This window comes from Ips typographus, linkage group LG8, assembly GCF_016097725.1.
Source record: "Ips typographus isolate SLU linkage group LG8, UJ_Ityp_2.0, whole genome shotgun sequence".
NCBI classification, from domain to species: Eukaryota; Metazoa; Arthropoda; class Insecta; order Coleoptera; family Curculionidae; genus Ips; species Ips typographus.
In genome coordinates this window covers 4,452,816-4,476,577 of record NC_138429.1, presented here as the reverse complement: position 1 = coordinate 4,476,577, position 23,762 = coordinate 4,452,816, and the positions used below count along the sequence as shown (strand labels likewise).

Below are 23,762 nucleotides of genomic sequence, written 5' to 3'. Positions count from 1 at the left end.
AAATATCAGTACTTTGACAACATAAATTGACTCTAGTAATAACAGAGAGGCCTTGACATTTAAAATGTTTTCTCTTGCACTTTTATGATAAACATATCTTTGAAATGTTCCAGACGTCTTAATTTAATTACCTTTAATCCATATAATGTATGGGCAAACGTGTTTTCCTACGCAAAACACTATAACAAGATTATTACAGTAGAAACCATAGAAAAGTCTACATAAAGACTTGCTTGAGGAAACTACCCTCACACTAAGAGCAATATCATTTCTTTTGAGTGTATATTGTACGATAATTTTCATCAGTATGGTGTTTAATCTTCGAGTTTTCAAAAAACAATCCCCGAATGGAAAACTTACTATGTATTTGGGGAAACGAGACTTTGTGGATCATATTTCAGGCGTCGAGCCTATTGGTAAGTAAGCAGAGTACCAATACCAAAAACACTTTGTTTTCAAAAGACTAAAGCTAATAATAAGTCAGTAAATACATCGAAATTGATTTCCTAATTAGATGGTGTGGTGGTAATCGACGAGGAATACACAAGCCGGAAAATTTTTGGACAAATCGTTTGCAGCTTCAGATATGGCCGAGAAGAAGACGAAGTTATGGGACTTAACTTTCAGAAGGACCTTTTCCTTGCTTCACAACAAATTTTTCCGCCTCCTGAAGATAGTTCCGAAACAACCAAGTTGCAGGAGCGCCTTGTACGAAAATTGGGATCGAATTGCTATCCTTTCAGATTTGTTTTGCCTCCCAGTGCTCCGGCTTCGGTCACTTTACAACCAGGTAGTTAAGTTTTTTTAAATAAGAGACATTTTTCTGTCCTAATTGGAAATTAGGACATGACGATGACGGACAACCATGCGGCGTTCACTACTACGTAAAAATATTTGCTGGCGACAATGAAACCGATCGTACTCATAAACGTAGTACAGTGTCGATGGGAATCAGAAAAGTGCAATACGCACCCTCAAAACAGGGCCGCCAACCTTGCACGGTAGTGCGCAAAGACTTTATGATGAGTCCTGGAGAATTAGAGCTAGAAGTGACTTTGGATAAGCAGGTAAACTTTAGACGTTGCTGTTAGAATTCGAAAATATTCGGTGTACAAATTTCAGGTATACCATCATGGGGAAAAAATTGCTGTTAACCTGTGCGTGCGCAATAACAGTAACAAAGTTGTAAAGAAAATTAAAGCCATGGTACAACAAGGAGTTGATGTGGTGTTGTTTCAGAACGGTCAATACCGCAGTACTGTAGCTAATATTGAAACTCAGTAAGTTTACTAATTAGTACATGTAAGGTAAAATGACATTAATTAATGTCATAGGGAAGGTTGCCCCATTAACCCTGGTTCTAGTCTACAAAAAGTAGTCTACTTGCAACCTGCACTGTCCAGTAATAAAGATAGACGAGGAATTGCACTAGATGGACAACTTAAAAAGCAGGATACTAATTTGGCTTCCACTACTTTGTAATGAGTTATCAAACTTATAATTATTAACATAAAAAAAGTAAATAACTTTAGATTGTCTGCTCCTGATCAGCGAGACGCTTTTGGTATCATAGTTTCCTATGCAGTTAAGGTAAAACTCTATCTTGGAGCATTAGGTGGTGAATTATCGGCAGAATTACCATTTGTTTTGATGCATCCAAAGGTGCGACACAATTATTTTTTTACGGTTGGTTACTTATTTTGTATCGAATATTAATTTTTACAGCCCAGCGGAAGAAAACTAGTGCAAGCGGACAGCCAAGCAGAAGTTGAAACTTTTCGACAAGACACTGTTGATCCCGATAATGATGCGTATAAATATGAATAATTTATTGTTCATTTAACGGTCTATACGATGATGGTTAGAGTATAATATTTATAAAACAATAGTAGTAATGACAATGTATTCTTTAAAGTGTGTCATGATTATTATCATCCTGAAGATGAGATTTACTCAAATCTCCCTCACCTCCTAGTTGCATGATAATATCATCACAACTGGCATCAGATTCACCCTGACCATTCATTCTAATAATCTAGTAAATAAAGAAAATTTAAATAAATAAGCTTGAATAAAAATTCTATAATAGGAATGCCAAGTTATTTTTAAGGTAAATAACTAAACCTATCTCTTACTTTCTACCTAAAAATCCTGCTTCTAAATATATCATTGAAACTACAAATGGCTTTAATACAAAAATTACAAACTACTTACAACTCTTCGTCAAAGAGTCCAAATTGTCCAAAATAAACCGTCAGTTGACCAATCTCAGATCAATAGCTTTCTAAGATCCCCTGATCTTCAATAGTCTGATTTTTGCTCGAATTTCTCTTTTTTTAAAATTGACTTTTTTACACCATAAAAACAAAAAAAAAAACCGTTTTTTTCCCACCTTCTACCTCCACGTACCACCTTTTTCACCTCCTTTGAAGTTCATCAAGTAATACTGTTAATTTTCTTAATAACTACATACAATCCTACTAAAACTAACTATAATGGTAAACACTTGACATCCCTACAAAAATGTACCTTTTCTATAAATTAAATAAATAAATTTTCTTGAAAAAAAATCCTTATTTTCAAGACGTGGTATATAATAATATTTTGGTCGGCTATTTAGTTTTATTCATTCCTTAGTTTGAATCTTGCGATTGTCATTAAACAGTGTTCTTATAAATATTTGCAGTGTTCTACGCCTTGATCCAATTCAAACAAATAATTTCTTCCTTCATTAACACTAGTCTTCATCGGGGTTTCTTTAAATCTTTTTCTAGTCAGTTTCAAGATGCTTTACAATCTTCACTTGTTTCAGATTTCAATATACTTAAAAATGTCATCTTCAGAGGGATCAGTATTTCAAATGCTCGATAAGAGATCTTATGAAAATCTTCTTAATTAGTTAAGGTTCATCAGAAACATAACAATGTGTGTGATTTGGGAGGATGTGGACCTTAATCAAGGTTTTCCTGGTTTCTCGTCAGATTCTTGAAAAAATTATCAACAGCTGTGCAGTTTTTGAAATATCTTGATCCAAACAATGCTGTGAAATTTAAAACCTTAAAATAACTTATACAATTCAATTACAAATAAAACACATAAAGTCAATTTCGGAATTTTATTTATAAAATCAAATTACGCTATAATAATGTTACGAAACTTTTGAAACGGATGTTATCAGCGGCATATTACACGACGAGAGTATTTCAAAGCTGTATAACAGGTACAGGCCGACTCTAGATTCTTTTGTCACTCTGTATTATATGAGAAAGTAATGTACATTAATTGAATTTATTACCTAATAATAGTACGTACATAACGCGAAGCCAAACTCATCGAGTGTCAAGTATAATTTGTTTGTCACGCTGTACTTGCGAACAGAGAGCTGTTTGCGCCACTGACTATATTTATATATACTTTGCAGAATATGAATTATTTAGTCTATATCTTTTTGATAAATACTGTTTTTCTTACACCATCGTTATTAATTTGGATTTGGTTCTTCTAAAGTACTTACACACAGTACACAAAAGCTCTAACCTTTATTAAAGTTACTCACAGTGATATGGTGTGTGTTTTAAGCATTCACGCTTTAGAACAGCTTTATTAAATATTCAAGCATAAGAAAATCTTACTGCAAGTTAGAAAAACTCGCTTTTTTGTATTAATTGTTCTATGTAAATGATAGTGTGACCTACAACTCTCAGTTATACAAATTAATTGTTTTAAAAAAGGGTTTATGGCAGTGTAATGTTTGATTTTGACTAAATAGGAAATCAACCATTAATTTCCAAAATTGGAACTGTATTGATTTAATAATTTTTGTTCGTTTTGTAGGGAAGACTAACTTTCCAAGTATAGAAATAATTCACATTCTTTAGGTAATATAATTAAGCTTTACCTAAAAAAATAATAACTTAAGAGATATGTACAAAAATTAACAAAACTATAATACGTAAAATATGACCAGATACACAGGTAAAGTAAAATGGCAGAGAATAATTATTATGTATTACATAGTAAGTCCGATTCTTATGCAAGTGAAGCTGTAGACGTAGACAATTAATTAGACATCTTGATTCTAAGTTAAAAAAGCACCAAAAATGGGATTTTTTTTTAAAAGGGTCAAAAATAAATTTTACTGCTAAAAATCTGAAATTTCTCTGGCATTTTATTTAGCTAACATTTTTTCTTCACTACGTAATTATGAAATCACTCGCAATTCAGTTAAAAAACAAACACACTCACACGTCACATCTTAGTCAAAACTTATAGTTGAAAAACCGGACCAATCCACGTTCAAACTCTGAACGGAACAAAACGTATCAGTCGAAGGTAACAAACCACACCAAAAAAATATTTTTCACGAAATCCTTAATAATTAGGGAGTTGGAAGTTCACGTATCATATTAAAATAATCGAGTTATGCGATGTTTTGATTTGAACGTGGCACAAAACGGGGATTAAAATTATTTTGTTTTAGGTAAAGGTCGGACAAGGTACAGTTTTTCCCCTTGTTTGTTCGTGTAAATTGGCGCTCGCTGGTAATGGTCGACCAGCTGATCCAAAGTGTGGAATTTTCGTTGTCCGATGCAGTAATGGCCACCCTCTACGTGCACCCTGAAGTGTTTGTTACGCCCTGGTGCTTTTAATGACACGGAATAGTCTCCTGCCTGAAGCATATATTAACAAGTGTTGACAAAAACGTAGGAACACACTGTAATGTAGTTTTGTTCTACATATTGTCACGTTAAGGGAGGATTAGAGGGTGCCCACGGGAAAGTTACTAAATGGACGAATTGCACAAGGGAAGGTATGTGAGGAGAGTTAGAGGAGGTCGCTTCAAACTACTGGGTGTACATCAAACGTGGTAAAATGGATGTGACAATATTGTATTACCGGAATGTCGAATAATCAGCCGAGTCACATAACCAGTTAAATAGGGAAAGTTAAAAAAATATGTCAAACCTATTCCCCGTTTTCAAATTAGCATTTCCCCCATTTAACCACTTTTTGTGACTCTGTAAGTCAGCATTTTTGTTTATCTGTATATCAATAAATTTCACTTAAAATCACACTTAAAGTCATTTTGAGACACACTGTACATCAAGAAACGGGACGTTAATTGAAAGTTATTTTAAATCAGCAAAAATCAAGTTTTTAAGCTTGCAGTTAATGTTAATTATAATTTTATAACATTTAAATGTTTTCTTCCAATTTTTCCATATTATTATTATTATCTCAGTTACTTTGTCAGAAATTACTGAACACAACATATTTGAAATTTAATTAACCATTTGAAACTAATAAGACTGTAAAAGTTTTGATTAAAAAATACAAAATAGTACTTACATTTGTTTCACTATCTCTGATGAGAAAATCACCGTCATGTCCAAACTGGTTCAATAAATTATCACACACATTTCTCGTGATGCTCCCATAATACCAAGGCCGGTCAAGTAGACGCGGCTTGTCCATTAAAGAAACCTGAAAATGTGTTTACATTTATTTGGACACATTAACACATTTTGGACTGATAGTAATTACCTGTGAACTGACCATAGACGAATCTAAACGTTCCGGTTTCCCTTTGTCTTGGAATGGTCGGTCCATGTAATCTGAGAGTTCTTGCAAATAGTTTCGGGGTACCAACCCAATTTGCCCTTGAGCGTTTCTGGCTTTATACCTAAGCATTATACATAATTCTGAACCAATAAAATATGCTACTTTGAGTGTTATACGTTTTGAAAATGTATTAAATAAAATCTTGAACTATTTTTGTTAAATACTTGCAAAAACATAATAAGTTCACACAAAAAACTAATCAAATTGTTGAAATTAGTGTTAACACTTCAAAACTGTTTAGCAACAAATATTAGTTGATTATTGTAGATAATTATTTTAAAATTATCATCAGGTAACATTCTGATTCTGCCTGCATCAAATTCTCAACTCCCAAGATGAAATATATTTGACCACACAATAAGAAAATGAAAAGGTTTTGAGGTAAATAATTAAAAATACTAACCATTCTGGATCACTGAGCGGTCTATCTAAAATTTCCAGTCGGTCTCCCTTTTCAAAGGACAATTCCTGATCGTTAGAACTAGAGAAAGAGTACAGCGCAACCACTATATCAAGCACATTCTCAGCCATTGCGTATGTGTGCATAGTATCGTCCAAGTCGCATTCTTCTTGAGTGTAGTTTGAGGGAAACCAGCCGGTAATAGTGCCGCTTTGGCCGCGCCACCAACCATCGTTGCTTTTCTCCAAAATCAAAATTCTGGATCCTTTGACTAGAGACAGTTCATCCGGCTGTTGTGCTTGGTAATTGTATTTGACTACGGCGACGCCAATGGCTTCGGACGGATCGGCGGCCGCTTTTCTAGCCATGCTAGGAGATTCTACTGTGCGAGATGGAGAGTTGCTTGATGGAAGTGTTTTTGATCCTGATCCCTTTTTTACCTAAATAATTTTACATAATATACACAAATAAAATCAACATAACATAAAAAACAATGATTAAAGTAAAGTTAAAGATAAACTTACTTTTTTCTTTATGCTATCAAATAACGACGGCTTCTCTTTTTTGACATAATTGCTAGGAACATAACCGGCTTGGTTACGAGAATTTTGGACCTTCCACCAATGTTTCGAATCATCTAAAAGAACGTAACGCTCGTTTTTCCGTAGATCTAACTCTTGTGGTCCTTGGTGTTCATAGTCGTACTTGGCAATAACATAGCACACGTCATCTTGACCTGTCTTGCCTTAAAATGTACAAAATAATACAAATTAGAAAATTTGTATTTCCACTATGATAAAACTCTTCAAATGCATTTATTGAGTACTAGCTTGCAAAGATTTATCAGATAATAACCAGAAAAGACTACAATGATAATCAAGAGTGTAGTATTCAATTGGTTGACGTACCATAACGATTGCTGGGAGCGGCCATTTGTTCTAAAGGACCTTTAGACGAGAAACCACTGCGAGTTTGCCAAGGACTGCGTGGTATTCCTCTCATAGACTGAGTCTCCAACATGACCACAATTTACAACTCTACCAAGTGCTAGCCAACATGCATGCTTCTACACTATAACAATAATAGTGTATAGTTGATTTAAAAGCTCCTGCATGCATGCATGATATTGTAATTTAGTATACACTAAGAAAAGTTTAATATAGTTATCCAGCTTAATTAAAAAAGGTATAACAAGTAAATAAGGAACAAAGTTTGTTTTGGAACTTAGTGGATAACTATACAACTTTAATTTTGTGAGTTACAATTTAAATTTAAATGATGAAAAAACTAAAATTAAGTGAGTTTTCATGTAACCTTGATGTAAGTAAACTGTCAATTTTTTAAATACTAACTGCAGATTGTTAATGTTGAGTACCTTCAAGCAAAACAATTCAATTTTACAACGGGATGTCAAGGGGAAGATGTCAAAATACTCAAAGTAGACACTCCTACAATTCCTAGATTTTTTAAAGTATTTCCTGATTAAATTTGAAGCACAATTAAATATCATTGAGTCATTAGAAACTGACTAAGACTATAATTCCATAATAAAAATGTTTGTTGTTAAACACAAACAATTTCTCTCAATTATGTGAAAATGTCTTGGCTGTAGTATAAAACTAGATATATTTTGATAAATAATCAAGACAATATACAATTTTGTTTTGGCATATTGCTCAAGAAATTCTACAAGAAAGTGGATAATATAAAACAGCCAAACAGTGGTAAATCAGTGTTTGTTTTGGGTAAATGACCTTTGGAAACAATTATTTATAATATGTGAGACAGATTTGGCCATGCTGTTTACTTCTAGGAAAACCTGCTATAATCAATAATAAATATTTTTCGGAATGTCTGACAGGAAGTGAATCATAAAATCTAAAAACACTTGAAAGGTATAAATCCAAATTGGGTTCAAAATGTAACAAAAGCCTCAAATTTAAAACAAACTTAACAAATATGAAGAACCATACTAAATTTAAGTAAATTGATTTGATCAAATTCATTAGTGGATGGCTACTGATAGCCAACACTGTTCAAATAGCAGAAACTGATGCAATTTGTGGAAAAATCTGCATTTCAAGGTTACAGTTTGACATGTGGATTGGTGTAGAAGATTTATGAATGGATTAGGCCTTAGTTTTGTTTTATAGACTACTGGCAGGGTTAGGCAAGAGGTTTGGAATGATGTTACAACTAATAATAAGCAATTTTCACATCACTAACTGATTCGAGTTCCTTACATGAAGGTTCTTAATGATGTTCGACCAAAAATGAGTACTAGTAGTTCCACTTAACAATAAATTTATCACTATTACTCTAGCAATACTGATCAATACATACAATTCTTTCTAATAAATGTAATGTTTATTTTTAGATAATAAGAGTATAATAGAAAAAGAGGTAAATAAATAGAACAATGCAGGACACATTGTACATCATGCGTTTTTATTTATGTACACAAGTTAATCATAAAGTACACATAAATTCTTTAAAATAACTAATAATCCCACAAGCAGATTTTCAGCTGGGGGTGGGACCACAATGAAGCATTTTCAATGCTAAGCATAGAAGGGTGTTTCTTACCAGTTTTTAGGCTAGACATATTCTATCGTCAACCATAAGTAGGAATTTGGGCACAATATTATAGTTATCTTGCAATTTTGAGGAGATTATTTGATTTGTTTAAAAAATAGTTTATAAACTTTAACTTGTAAAGGCAATGGCAATACTGAATTGTCATTTGTCACTTTTTCAGACTTGTCAAATTGTGATAGACGCTAGTGACAGGGTCAGTGTCATTAGTTTACTACTTCTTTTCTTCTATTGTGCTTGATTCGAAAACTGTATTATTTAGCAAATTGTCAGGGTTTTGTACTGTGATTATGTTAAACTCTTTGCTGCTAGATAATTTTCTTTGTCACGGTAAAAGCGAAAAAACTACTTTTATCTGGATAATAAGTAGAGAAGAAGAGAAGTGCTTTTTAATTATTGACAGACAATCAACAAGAACAGTGCTGCCCTCATCGCAGTGACGGATTTGCCGGCGTCAGTCGGATCTGTCAAGGGTTTGGACTCGCCCATTGTTTAATTTTCGCCGATAATTTTTACAACATAAATTATTTATTTTTTTCGAATTGTGTTAAAGTTGTTCACGTTGCTACTAGACTTAACACGTGTCGCGGTCGAGTGATGCTAATTTGGTGATTACGGATCGATTTTGGGCCCCACGGTATATTACAAAATGGGTAAGTTTTTTGGGTTATTAACTAGTATGTAGTAGGTGGGAATATCCTTTTGAAAGTACACTTTGTCTATAACCGATCGCTAATCTTGAACTTATAACATGTTCCTAAGATTGTTGACTCATTCTACAAACTGGTTGTACAGTTGAAGTAGCAACCAAATGATAATACATAATTGAATCAATTACATGTACCTATGTGGTTCAGATCAGTGTCAATCAGAAGCAATTCTACCTCAATAATTCATATTAAGAACGTTTAGAATCACTCAACAACATATTTTACATTTATTTTTAATGGACTCATTTAAGAGTAATTAAAACTATTGCTGGTAATAACTCCCACTTTCTAAAACATGGAGAAATGCTTATTACAACAACTGTCTTCAACCTTGAACTGTATCTACATAATTTCACAGTCTGATGCTTAGAATTAAAAAAAATGTAGGTAGTGTAAAGCTCTTTATTTGGGTCAATATTCTTTTGGTAATATCCAAACTGTTTTTTACATTTTGCTAAGTAAGAGTTTTTTCTAATTACTTAGCTTGTATAGTTATGGAAACTGCAAATTTGCTGAGATTGGGTAAAGACAGCTTTAGTGGAAGTTCCATTTTTAAACACATAGACTGAATATATCTTTTTGTAATTATTGGCAATGTGTCTGATTGGACAAATTTATTTGGTGGCTAGTTTTGTTGACCAAACTTTGAAGTTGAAATGTTAGTAAATGTTTAGAAATATTCAGCTACTAAAAATACCAAACCTTGAAAATTGCCAGTCAAATCAAAGTAGGATAATCATTATTTTATCTGTATTAATTTAAAATGTGCTTGCTGAAATTGTCATCATATTCAGTGAGTTTTTATGTAATCCAAGCAAACAATACAGTGTTGCATAAATGGGAGAAAGTGAGATAACAAAATGAGATTCCAAGTGAGGTTTGTTTGTTAATGGAGTTTTAGCACAGTCTAGAAAATGGTATTTTGTTTGCTTGTTGTCAGGTTGTAGATATAGGGATTCAGATCAAACAAAAACTTAAAAAGGGGTGGGCAAGTATCTGGTTTTAAAATAAATCCATTTACTTCTGATATTACATAAAAATAAATAGTTGATTGGCTTTTTACAGGCAAAACATACTGTCAGGCCTGCAAGAAAAAGTGTTCAGGAGAAGTTTTGCGCGTCCAAGACAAGTACTTTCATACTGGCTGTTTTAAATGTAAAGCCTGTGGGTCTTCCCTAGCCCAAGGTGGATTTTTCAGTAAAGATGGTGCTTATTACTGTACCGCAGATTACCAAAGAAATTTTGGAACTAAATGTGCAGCTTGTGGTGATTATGTGGAAGGAGAGGTTTGTGTTTAATATTTTCTGAAATTTTTGTTTATCAGTTCCAAAATGGCTCATGATATAGGCACTGTTTAGATTTTGATTGGGTTTATGTTTGCTAGAGAAGATTCTGTGCTAATACTAATTTTTTCAGGTGGTTACTGCTTTAGGAAAAACCTACCATCAAAAGTGTTTCACATGCGCCAGATGCAGACAACCCTTCCCTTCAGGGGAAAAAGTGACTTACACTGGAAAAGAGGTGCTCTGTCAAAAATGCGTGCAAATTCCAATTAGAGATTCTACCCCAAAAACCAGTCCAGCCACCAGTCCATTGCCAAATGGTAAGTTTCAGTATTTAAAACAATTACATCATCTTCCTTCTGTGGTTAATACCCTGCCTACTACTTGAGTGAGCCTATGATCATTTTGTTAAATAACTCATTAGAATTCGGTCCAGCAAATAAATGTAAATTAAACCAGTATTACTCATTGACATGTTAAATATTAATGTAAAACATTTTGACCATGTTTGTGGTGTCGAATATAAATTTGAATGGAGTTAAGTGGTGCAACTTTCCTTTTGTGGCATATTACCTCATTTTGTTTAGTTTATTTTATGACTTGTGATTTTTTTTGTGTGTTTTTTGTCCCTCTTGCTTGTTTTCAATGCCACCTGATGGTTTTATTTTCCTGAAACTTGTAAGGGGTTTAAATGTCAAGTTCACCTGATGACCTTAAAGATGTGATCATATAATAAGCTTCACTTGTGAGTTCTAAAGCTTCACATTATTCTTGGGAAGTAAAAGCTTGAGTACCTGCTAAAAAACACCCTGTATGATAAGCTTAAATCTGAAAATTTGAAGTTTTAATTTCTTGCCTGGTGCTAGTGATAATTCGTTTTGTTGTCCTTTGAGATGATGTGTATGATCTAAAAAATACCGGTAAAAAGGTGATAAAATAATACATATGATTTTTAAACAGAAAAAACTTCAAAATTGAACCAATTTTATGTTGAACTAATTGAAGTAATTGTTCTGGGAATAAACCTATTAAAAATCCATTTACCCATCATATTTACTGCAAAATGTATGTTTTAAATTAGTTTAATTAGAAGAAAGATGAAGCCCATAAGTCTTAATTGATTTATAATTGCTTTGGCTCTAATTGCGATGTTGCACTGGGCAAGCTTTGATTAATACCAAAATTAAGTGGAAAATTGTGGTTTTATAACAATTAAAACAAATTGACAGAAACATCTGAAGTAGTTTTGAATTTTTCACCAGGTATTTGGTTTACATTCTAATATAACTCCTTGTTTTGTCTGCAAGTTTTTTAATTTCTTGTAACATGTCTATTTGTCTAGTTTAATCATCCATATTTGTTTCTATGTGTGAAGTGTAGATTAGGTTAAATAATTCATGATTCCCATATTTATTAATATTGTGATATTTAAATACTGATGACAGTTTTAATCCTCTGGGCAAATAATTAAATGAACCTTATCTAATATTGAAGTGTTTCACCAGTATTGCAATAATCTCAAATGCAATAAAATTATATTATAATTTATACAGTATTAGTTAAATCATGTTAACGGCACTTTTGTGTTTTAATAAAAAATTGAATTAATTAACTGACAATTATTTTATAGTGATAAGTTAAAACAAAAACGGAACTCTACCATTTTTAACCTATCTGACTTGATGAGTAATAGCTCATTCATATTCGATATGAAGTCAATAACTCAATTAACCCACGTTGCTTATTGAAATTTATAGTTTTATTTTCCTACTTTGAATATCAATTACCATAATATTGTATGAATAACTGCTGTTTCAATACAGTGTGTTTAATTTGAATATTAAATTCGATTCCACGGACTACTACACTAAGAACAGGTGAACTTTCAGAATGCGCCGGATGCAAAGAAGATCTTAAAGAAGGCCAAGTACTAGTGGCCCTAGAGAAAAGTTGGCATATTTGGTGCTTTAAGTGTCACACTTGCGGCTCCGTACTCCATGGAGAGTATATGGGAAAGGATGGAGTGCCGTACTGCGAAAGAGATTACCAAAAGCAATTTGGTGTTAAGTGCGCTTATTGTAATAGGTACATAAGTGGAAAAGTTTTGCAGGTAAGTGTAAACATTCTGAACACCTATTTGAAATTGTGTGTAAGCACATACATGTTTAACTAGGGCTATTATACGAAAGTGTTACTTTATTTAAAGTGACTGTAGTAAATGATATTAACCGCGGAATGTGTGCGCGATTACCCAAATCCTATTTGGTAATGAGTAAAACGCTAAAAATAAACAAAAATTAACGAACTATGTGGAGCCATAATGTGAACCGTACAAGGTGACTGATGTCATCGTTTAATTTAATTTACTGTTGTGGTACCCTAATTGTTTTCTATTTAATGCAACTTCGTAATAATTAATTAAGGAGGAGTGTCTGTAGCAGTAAACTACAATACAGTTAGCTAAAATAAAAATCGCCATACAAATTTTTTAAGTGGCTTGTAAGGTTTCAGAATTATTATTAAAATTATCAATTCATGGTCTTATCAGACAATTATTAACAATCACTCACACGTTTTTTGGTAATTATCATCAACTATTGTAGTTACCTAAACTAGAGAGGTGAGCTCGTGTCTTAGTGTTTAATATTCGCATATTTTTACTATAATGGTAAGGACATTTATTTTTAGCCGCATAGTCACGTTTACACTCTTCATATTCCTAAACTCTAAAATATTTGCTGTAGTTTAAGGTTCAAAAGTTCAACACAATAAATACTCTTTCTAACTAAATGATAACAAATTTGGTATAATTATTGTAATAGCAAATATCCAGCTTTATTTAAACTGGTCATGTATTTGACAAGAACCACATTAGCTTGAGGATTGACAGTAGTTTATATAACATCTCAAATGTTTAATATCTACTTAAATTAAACTGCTGAAGAATTAATGAGAAAGTTGAAATATTGTCCTAACTGTACAGAAATATTTGCGGCTACATAGATCTTAGTATTTCCTTCAGAAGAAAAGTATTTTTTATGTATTTTAGGCGGGAGATAATCACCATTTTCATCCGACCTGCGCCAGATGTTCGAAATGTGGAGATCCGTTCGGAGACGGAGAGGAAATGTATTTACAGGTAAACTAAATGAATTATGGCCTACAGTTATATTTCTATCAACCAGAATTTTAATATAATCCCATGTTATGTAAGATTTATGTTGATAATTAGTTATGGCGATGTTTATGTGTTAATAGGTTTGTGGAGCTAATGCTGCGTTTTGTTTTACTTTATAATTAACGGCTAAATACGTTACTGTTTGTTCTAGAAAAATTCGGATTTTTAAAATTCAAAACACTTGTCTATTAATTATCATGTCAAATATAGGCATTTACAACACATTTGTAATGATTTAGCTTTTTTTTGAAAACGTAACTATTCATAAAAATATGGTTTGTGCTTACCCTTGCAGTATCTCTCATCTTCACACACGTCACATCTTCGTAAAGAATTGTTAACCACTCATTTGAAAAACCTAGAGTTCTAGCGTAGTTTCCTAGATAATGTGCATTGGTCCAGTTTGAAAACATGATAATATAAAATGGATTTTTAAACTCTAAAATAAAGTATTGATTTAACATATTGTAAAGACATAATTGTTATACAACTAGTTTGGTTATGAGAATACAAATATGTACAAAGACTAATAGTTTGACAAGAAGAAAGCAGATATTTTTGCTACTGGACAACAGGGCATGAAAAATTGTCATATAACCCTTAAAAAAATATTCTAGGGCAAAATGTCAAAATTCTGTGGAGGTCTAACAAACATCATCTTACTTAAAATGACATTTGTCAATTTCTACCCTTTCTTTAAACCCAACTTTCTCAGTTATTGGATGTTATAAACATTTGAAAAAAACATGTTACACCAAAATGCAGTATCTCTAAAAGGACTTCAGATACTTGTATGCTTCTTTAACTATCTAAAATCTTATATGCACAGTATTTAAGGCTTCTTATATTTTCTTTATTAAGGGAGGAGCCGTTTGGCATCCAAGATGCGGTCCGGGCCCTCAAGCGGAAGACGGGTTGATTTTGAACGGCCCTGAAAATGGAAACATCACCGACACGGATATGAGTACCAAGGACTATGATAGGCATAGTACCAGCGGTGCTAGCGAGTTGCAGGTAAGCATATTGATGTGTTTTTGGTTTTAACTGCTTTCGATTTTTTTTCGCTAAAGTCCCATTGTTTTTTCAATTTTTTTATGGGAAGGTCTTATTAACCAATTTCACAAAAATGGGGGGTAGATGACTGTATGGCTTGTGATCGCTGACACTTATTGTTCTTGTTTTTGCATGGTTTTATTTTAGTTTTCCTTAAGATCGCGCACATCTAGTTTGAATGGCTCCTTGTACAGCCCTACCAGCATGTCCAGAAAGGTTTGTGATCTTTTTTTATTTCTTTTTTTTTTTTTTTGGTTTGTTGAACTTGCAATAAATACCGCTAGAGGCACTATTTAGACTTATAGGTTGTGGATTTTGTAGCATTACAGTCATTCAAGATATAGAACACCTTCACCAGGATTGATCTTAAGGGACTATAACAAATCAGGCACTATCGCAGATGATATTTCTAGAATATACACGTACAGTTACCTGACTGACGAGCCTACGTTAGGTTATTTACGGAAGCCAATAGATCCTTATGATAAGCCGCCTACTTCGCCACATTTTCACAGACCAACATGTAATCAAAAATCATCCGCAAACTAAATTTTGTTTTTATGTTTTGATTTTTGTAGCTCAAAATTCTTTGCGTTCCTCCACTGGAGCTGGTGGTAAACGCCACGGTTCCCGATCGGCGATGAAAGTTCTGGTCGACTCCATACGGACTGAAACGCCCAGACCAAAATCGCCGCACATGAATAACGAGGAACCCATTGAACTTAGCCATTATCCAGGAGCCAAACCGCCCTTGCCGGGAGAGCCACCCAAAATCGAACGGGACGATTTTCCTGCTCCGCCCTATCCATACACGGATCCGGGTAAGTGCAAAAACACTACGTTTTAATGTTGTGTGACGTAAATGGTGATGTAGAGAGAAGAAAAAGGTGGTCGGACACTTACAAAGGCGTAGCCGAGTCCGAGGACGATGACTTAGATGGATTAACCGAGAAGGAAATTCAGGACATCAAACTAAAAAAAGAGGAAGAAGAGTTGAGCAAAATGGGTAGCGGCATCGGCAAAGTGTTCTTGAAGAACGTCAAAGAGAGAGAGAAGTTCAAGCAGTGGAAGGCCGCCAATTTAGATCCGAGAAACGCATCCAGGTGGCGTTGTGTGTAGTCTGGATTTTTTTAAAATTTCAACTTTCGTTGGTTTTAGGACGCCTTCTGCCAATAAAGAACCGACGTACAGATTACGGTACGATAATCCAATTGGGGCCAGCCCGTCACGTAACTTGGACCATACCAAACCCTTCGACGAAGACGAGTACGATCGTTCTTTCAGTTGTCGGTCGTCGTCGATGAGTAGGCCCGGAGGATGGAATTATAACGGTGAGTTTTGAGTCGTTATTAGCATTTGCGTAAATCACATCATAAACTACTGACAGTAATGTGATTTAGGCTAATGCTGCATATATGAACTTGACCATGTTGTTGATGAAATGAAAATTTAAATTCTCATTATTGAGGTTAAACAGTTTGTTTCTACTAGAAATGTGAAACTGGAAGCTAGTGATAAATTTTATTTTATTAATACTCAAATTCAATTTTGACCTAGAGCAATTTTAAAGACATTTGTCATATTACTGTTGATAATTGAAGAACGGGTGGGAATAACGATTAATGTCCAAAAAAGTGCTGTCCGAGAAGACTTAAATTAAAAAAAATCTTTAATTTTTGAACTACAAAACATGTATTTTTGAAAGTATTATTATATCAATAAAGAATAATTGATAAGCACCATAGTCCCGTAATAAATGACCAGTAACTTTGATCTTTCTTTCCTCCTTTGTCTTGTAATAATTACGAGATGTATTATATGTTGATGTCTTTATAAAGTTTGAACTAATGCCTCAAAGTATTATTTATGTGGTAGGCAAAAGTAATACAGTGGGGTCTCCTGACAAAGTCTAAACAGTTTCTGTAAATCTTCAAGTTTAGCAGCTGCATTTTGAACATGTTTAGTCTCTTGCAAAATTACCGTTTCCGAGATGTTCGACTTTTTTTACTTTTATATTTAAAAATTGCATCAAAATGTTTAAATATCCGTATCTCCTGCATTTTTGGGGTTTCAGCTACTGTAAAAAGCTCGAAGTGTTCGTTTTAAACTGGTTTTTCATCCTGTGTTAACCGCAAAACGATAGAACATATACAGGGTGTTCAAAAAACAGCATAATTTAAAACTAACGCTCTGCCAGTTGTGATTGCAGTTATCCGTTTCTAAGTGGGTGTAAACCTAGTCTACTAGATGTAAAAAGTCATTTTAAAAATTGTTGGTCTTTTGCAAACTTTCGTAACTCGTTTTCGTAATCGTTTCTGTTATATTTTATCAAAATTTTGAAAATTGCGTAACTTCGCCATTTTTGGGGATTAGTCGACTATAAGAAGCCCAAAATATTGATCGTAAACTGCTCTTTCACCTCGTAATAACAGCAACACAATTAAATACATAAATAAACAGGATTACTTGACTACTTTAGTTTTAGTCTAGGTGGACATTAAGTATTATCTTTTGTCTCTTAATCCATTATAAATAGGTACTGGAAGCGTTGTTTGCTTTTAATAATATGAATTCTAGATACTTACATAAAAAGAAAAATGGACTTTCATCCTTATTTCACCTGGCTCTTCAATTAGTATCAGTATTTCAGTGTTTGATGTACTCCCTCTCAACTCAGTAGGTCCAATGTAAAATCGATAATTGTGTATTTGGGTTTTCCTTATATTGACTATCTTGTCATATTTTTAGAGTTTCTTTTACCAATAATTTAGATACATTCTTCTTTTAAGTAAACACTTTCCCATTTGACTTTATTATTACTGTTTTTTTTTCTGAATACTTACTTTAAGTGTAATAAACCAGAACTTTACTTAGTGAGTCCACTGAAACGGAAGGGATCTAAGAACATAACCTCGTTTAATAACTTATCATAACTACTTCACTTATTTCAGTCATACAGGTGTGGAAAAGAAAAGAATCCTTCAATAGTAAGAAGAGAGAAACATTATAAACAACGTTTGGCAAAATTGGAACTTTCATAAGTGATTAATATTTGCTGCGTCTTTGTCATTGTTTCTCTCTTCTTGTCATTGTTTTTCTCCGAATATGAGTTTTAATCGGTTATAAGCAAAATTTAATGTTTATCTGCAGTTGGCTGTAAAACCTCCTCAAAGGTGAGATCATAATAACTATAATATAACCCTATAACGTCGTGTTTATCTGTTGTTCAGTGGCATTTTGCTTGTCTCTAATTAGTAACTGTGCAGTAAAAGCCTTGGCATTATTATTTAGCATGATTTATTTTTTTTTAATTATTTTTTGCGTGTATTTTTGGTTGTTTTATTCGTGCATTTTCTTTTTATTTGGCCTGCCGTATAGTAGTATCTTCTTTGAGAATGGTACCGAGACCTGGTTACGGATTGCGCGCCCATACTTTGCCCACCGGAAACGGATATGTAAGTAGATGTATTTAGTCAGCAGTCTTCCAATATGCGCCTTTAAACACGAAGTTCAACTGTTTAGCCTCAAATGTGTGTGAATGAGTGTTTGTGGTGTGACAAACTAGAATCCGCCTGGTTTCTGCGACTGTTGTAAGGTCAGGTTTAATTTTCAGGCATGTATGACCAGTATACTGTCTTTTCCATTAACCGTAACGTCAAAACTTCAGCCAATTATAAAATACTTACTCTTTAGAATTGAGGAGTAGGTGTCACGCTCACTTGATTTTACTAGTGTGTGTAATTTGCCAAAACTTGTCATTATTGCTTTTTGTTGCTAGTTGTGAGTGCTCTGAGACACATTCCAAAACCAGGATACAGTTTGGCACCTCGATCTCATACTTTCTCATCGTCAGCCGGTAGCTACACTCATATCCCTGTAAGTTGCCCATGGAGGTGCTAGTGATGTGTGATTCTGATACTTTGTTGATTTTTGGCGATGTTTCCAGATGAGTTTCACAGTGTAAATTATTAAAAACTCATCTGGAAATTGATCGCTGTGTGTATTTTAGTGATTGAATAACGATCAAACCTGTTCTATCTTTTTTGGTGTTAATAATTGATTGATTTACCTAATATGCAGTAATGGACAAAAGTTTCATAACCATACATAAAAAGAAAAGTACAATCGGGCTAGTAGTTTGAGAAAAAATTAATTCTAAAGCTTAGTAACATAGTTAATTCCTTGGAGTAGTTTATAATGTATAGGAAAAATCGAATAAAATTAGGTTGAAGTCACAATATTGGTTGGATTAAAATGAAGTTGAATAGAAATAATTTCGTTGAAAATAAACATCTGTTTTTAAGTAGTTTCCTACAGTGAAGAATCTATGTAATTGATCCGAAAAAGAAAACATTTTACTGATGTTCGATACTACTCGAAATTCATACAAACACAAGTAACGATACGGAAAAAATTCAAAAGACAAAAAAAGGTCTAAATTAAAAAAAGTACTACAAAAAAGGATAGGAAGGGATAAGAAGGTAAAATGAGGATTGAGGATCTGAAAAAGTATCACCGTGTACATTTTCACTACAATGTGTACATTGTAATTATGGAGATTCTAAAGAGTAGTGTATGTAGAAAAATTATTACTATTTCAAGAATGAATAAAGTTATGTAATAAAACTTTATCACCCTGTATCTCAGTAACAACGCATTTTCGGACACAACTTTCTGCAAAATGAAATTCTCTAGGCATGTCAGATATCTGTCATTGCCTCAATTTATCAAATTTTATAAATAATTTACAACAGAAGCCAATCAATTGTCCAGTACTGCATATTTCCTATTAACACTGTAACTACTTAACCGGGTAGTAGGTTGTGGTTGAACGCATGCATAGTACTCATTATTCCATGTTTTCAGTTTTTTTTTCTGATACTGAATGCATGTCAAAATAGTACATTTACCTAGCACAGAGCAATGCGTTGTGTATACATGAACTTTGTGTTTAAACATTTTGTGTGATCGTATTTTTTTGGTTTTGGAGCTGTGTCGGTATGTAGATGTGCACGTAACAAACTCAATTGGTTGCACATTTATGACACACACTCTGAATCACCGGCAGAAGTAAATGTAATTTGTTTCGTTCCGACATTTTACATTTGCTCACGACCAATGGTAGGCTTAAGTGTGGTAATTGATATTAAATGTCTATCCACAGGGCGACTATTCATTCGCGGGAATGGGTGTGAAAACCCACAGCACCGATTTTAGCTCCGGAAAATCTGACAGTGAGTATTATTGTACGCAGCTTTGTTTAGTTGCTTTTATTATAAACGACCATCCAAACCAAACCTTAAAAGAGTTACTTCAGTTGAGTTAGGTTCGTCGAAGGAATGCGCATGACAGCATAACTAATATAGATGGATTTTTTATGGTTTGGTACATTATGATTCCTTAAAGTCGGGTATTTGAATCCAAACTATTACTAACTATAGCAATTTAAGATTAAATTATGACAAATCGTTATATTAACCACAAAACACTTTGTAGAATAGCAGTTATCCGCTTAGAGAGTATAAATACTAAAACTGTTGCTTTCTTCTTCAGTTTCGACGGGATCCATCACCGATGTCGATACGCGAATGGTATGTAAATAATGCTTTTGCCTTTCCTATGGTTTAGATAGTGGTCACTTTGAGGTGTGAGCTAAAACATTACTGGTGTTTGGTGTTACACATTTCGTTGATTATAAAATAACTATTAATATTATTTGAAGGGGAATTATAAAATTAGTAATTTAAAACTGTAGCACTCGGAACTGGGTCCAGTTTACGCGGTGGGGAGATTCGGAATTCCCGGGGGATACGGCTCTCAGGTGAGGCGCAGCCTCCCCAACATGGCGCATCAGATGTTGATCAACGAGCCGGCAAAGATCTATCCCTATCATCTGCTGGTCATCACCAATTATCGGCTGCCAGCCGATGTTGACAGGCTAAATTTAGAAGTGAGTTTTTCGTAAAAACCCATAAATGGGGTCGTAAACCAAAATTTTTTTGCGGTACGCAGAAAAATATTGTACGCCTATTTCTTCTTTTTTTAAAACTGCAAAAAAACATAGTGAAAACCGTACTTATTTGGTACACCATATATCTGTGACGTAGAAAGGGACAGGTGCCCTATCCATCCAAGTATTAACCTAAGTTTTATGCTATAGTTACATAGGCCATCTCATTTTATCAGAATTAGTTAAAATGAGGCAGACATTGTAAACACTGACGCCAAAATACATCAATGAGTTGATGACAAACAATAGTATTAGCTGCTTTGCGCACACTTAGTATCATTTTCCCGTTCAACGTCATTATCAACATCAACAACGTTTCTGACCGATTCCGGAAAAGGAATCACTGATATAAAACGCTTGGGGGGTTAAAAATCGACTACGGTAGCTGAAGGATACATCGATGAATCCACAATTTATAAAAAGGATTAAGTAACAAAATTTTAAGCTTTAGCCCTAAAAATGGTGAAGCAGTTCCAAGTATCTACTTCCAAAGATGAATCTATTTCTCCCTTTTGCTATAAAATAGTTATAAATTGTTGTTTTTGATGCCAATAAAGTTAGTTTTACTCCAAGAAAAAATATTGTTGTGTGCTTTGCGCACTGATTAGGAAAACTACTATTTTACGAGAAAGTCCCTCACTTGTGGAATGAGTAATTTACGTCCTTACTTGGAAATGTGTCCAAATGTGAAATGTCTCTTACTGCGTCACAGGAGACCGTGCCCGCCTCATTTTAATTTTCTTCTTAATAAAATCACTAGCGAAGTAATATTGAAACTTCCTTAAGTTCCACTATGGTTTACGATCCCATTACTTGATAGTAAAAACTATTCTGACACACTTGTGCACTAATTTAACCTTTCTTACACTAGCGTCATCTGTCAGATCAAGAATTCGAGGCGATCTTCCAGGTGGCCAGACACGACTTTTATCGGCTACCTCAGTGGCGTAGAAACGAGTTAAAACGCCGAGCTCGTCTATTCTAAGCATTTCAAATTTTATTGCTTTTTGACTGTGCTGACACGCAAAGACTTAAGTAATTGTCTTTGGTTTTCTCAATTAAACAATTTGTCAGTGTCACATGTAGGTGGATTTGACAAAAGTATTTGCAACTGTGACAGTTTGATGACTTGTTTAATTGAACATCACTACTATTGCATTTCTAGAGGATTTCCGTAGGACAATCGTGCCTAAAATAATTACTGATTACTACTATATTAGATTTGTTACTTTATTAGGACTACTTGATAATGAGCATTCACGATTCACTTACTAAAGCATCACCGCGGCACAGTGATCACTGTTGATATTTTTTTTTTAACAAAAAGACACAACTTGGTATTAAATTGCATTTACTGCAGCGAGGCTGCTGCATTTAGTCTTCTAACCTCAAAAAATTGGTTTAATTTTAAATCTTCCAGACTAAACTAGTAAAACTGCAAGGCAATTTAATCTTGCTAACTTGTCACAATTTAGATTGATAATAAGCTTGTATAGATAGTACATGCTAGTAGATTGGGAGCAGGAGGCAAAACGCAGACATTTTAAAGACAGCTGTTAGCATTTTTAAAATTACAATTATAGATATTTTTTTAGGTGGTAAGTTTATAGTAGTTGATAAGAGGTTTTATTAAATGGTAAGGCAATACTTTTTACGTTACGCAGCGTAGTCTGCTTGATGACTTTAAAAAGTTACTTCAGGCTTAAGTTTTGGATAAAAGTGGAATTTTTGATTTCAGAGACAATTTTGATTATCGGAATAATCAAACTAGCGGCAGTTTCAGTTAAGGTTCGTACGAAATCCTCGAACTAGTAATCGAGGAAGTTTAGTTGCCAGACCTTATAGAATAACCATCTTTAAAATTTGTTATTTCCTCCTTGTAAGTTACATACAATTTTTAGCCAAAAAAGCAATAATTTTATTCATTAAGAAAGAATAAATCAAGGATCCTTCTCTTGATTGATTTTATACTAGACTATGTATTCTTTATCAAAATTGTGTTAAATTAACATTTTATAGTTGAATAATATGTCAGTTTAACACATTCATTGAAGTCCAAAACTTTTGCCTTTAGTGTCGCTTTACAGGAAGTTTTATAATAAAATTGCTATAAAATATACGCATCAGCATGTTAAACATGCTCTTGAGTGTAATAATTCTCGGACACCCTGTACCAAATAGACAGCTTGATAACATGTTGACACTACTAAAACATATAAAAGAAGGTAAACACGTGCTTGACGCCCTTCAAAAATACAAGCAGCACACATTATAAAAAAAGAAGACGTTAAAGGCTATTTTCAAAGTTGTGTGTAAATAATTCCATTTACAAATTCGTTAAGTGTATTAAGTGTAAGTTGAGGGTTCGGAACGCTTTTTTCCAATTATATGGAGATTAGATTTATCTCGAGGTTGCTAAAACGAACTTAAGAGACTATAGCTTTCAGCTACTAAATTATATTTCCGATCCTTCTATGTGGCCGCGTTGCATTTCTTACCAGTTAGGTATATATTATTTATTTTTTTGTCATATATTATAGAGTACTGGTGTAAAATTTTTTTGTTCTATTTATATGTTTATTTGACTAGTTTGGTTCGATTATATATTTGGTTGATGTTTATCTCTGCAATAAAAATTATATTATTTCAGAATATATTTTTGTTTTCTTCAAAAGTATATGGCAAAAATTAACATCTATTACATTGCTATGTCATCCTATTTTGATTTTCGCCATAGGTACCCTAACTAATAATTTGTAGCTGAAGGAAATATATGACATTAACACAATAAGCACATTGTGTTAAGATTTCATTGTTTTATTTGATACAAATGTCTGTATTTGCATTAACTTGACCCAGTTTAACTTTTGCAAAAATTACAATAAACAACGTTCTGACATTTACGATCCAT

General features: G+C 33.5%; 3 protein-coding genes across 14 annotated transcripts; 2 read left to right on the top strand and 1 right to left on the bottom strand.

The window, feature by feature from the left end:
* Nucleotides 1-232: 232 nt before the first annotated feature.
* On the top strand, nt 233-2,092 carry Arr1 (arrestin 1). Its single transcript, XM_081985036.1, has 7 exons — nt 233-416; nt 515-790; nt 844-1,067; nt 1,123-1,280; nt 1,335-1,478; nt 1,533-1,662; nt 1,726-2,092. Exons 1-7 carry the CDS (start codon nt 308-310, stop codon nt 1,825-1,827), a joined length of 1,143 nt encoding a protein of 380 aa, XP_081841162.1. The 5' UTR covers nt 233-307; the 3' UTR covers nt 1,828-2,092.
* Nucleotides 2,093-3,101: 1,009 nt separating this feature from the next.
* Nucleotides 3,102-8,769, bottom strand: dock (SH2/SH3 adaptor protein dock). Of its 2 annotated transcripts, XM_081985034.1 has the most exons (7): nt 8,609-8,769; nt 6,931-7,093; nt 6,547-6,767; nt 6,026-6,462; nt 5,545-5,683; nt 5,350-5,484; nt 3,102-4,670 (listed from the first exon to the last, which is right to left on the bottom strand). In XM_081985034.1, the coding sequence occupies exons 2-7, from the start codon at nt 7,040-7,042 to the stop codon at nt 4,467-4,469; spliced, it is 1,248 nt and encodes a 415-aa protein (XP_081841160.1). In that variant the 5' UTR covers nt 7,043-7,093; nt 8,609-8,769; the 3' UTR covers nt 3,102-4,466. The 2 variants fall into 2 exon arrangements, with proteins under 2 accessions (XP_081841160.1, XP_081841161.1); XM_081985035.1 differs by lacking the exon at nt 6,931-7,093 and having other exon boundaries at nt 8,609-8,759.
* Nucleotides 8,770-9,053: 284 nt separating this feature from the next.
* Unc-115a (actin binding LIM protein Uncoordinated 115a) lies at nt 9,054-23,505 on the top strand. Of its 11 annotated transcripts, none has more exons than XM_081985003.1 (16): nt 9,054-9,270; nt 10,393-10,613; nt 10,744-10,930; nt 12,500-12,720; nt 13,660-13,749; nt 14,650-14,802; nt 14,989-15,057; nt 15,163-15,364; nt 15,420-15,662; nt 15,716-15,944; nt 16,000-16,172; nt 18,620-18,717; nt 20,006-20,075; nt 20,395-20,432; nt 20,597-20,791; nt 21,723-23,505. In XM_081985003.1, exons 1-16 carry the CDS (start codon nt 9,267-9,269, stop codon nt 21,834-21,836), a joined length of 2,307 nt encoding a protein of 768 aa, XP_081841129.1. In that variant the 5' UTR covers nt 9,054-9,266; the 3' UTR covers nt 21,837-23,505. The 11 variants fall into 11 exon arrangements, with proteins under 11 accessions (XP_081841129.1, XP_081841128.1, XP_081841130.1 ...); XM_081985002.1 differs by having other exon boundaries at nt 12,488-12,720; XM_081985004.1 differs by lacking the exon at nt 18,620-18,717 and adding an exon at nt 18,220-18,296 and having other exon boundaries at nt 12,488-12,720.
* The last annotated feature ends 257 nt before the right edge of the window (nt 23,506-23,762 follow it).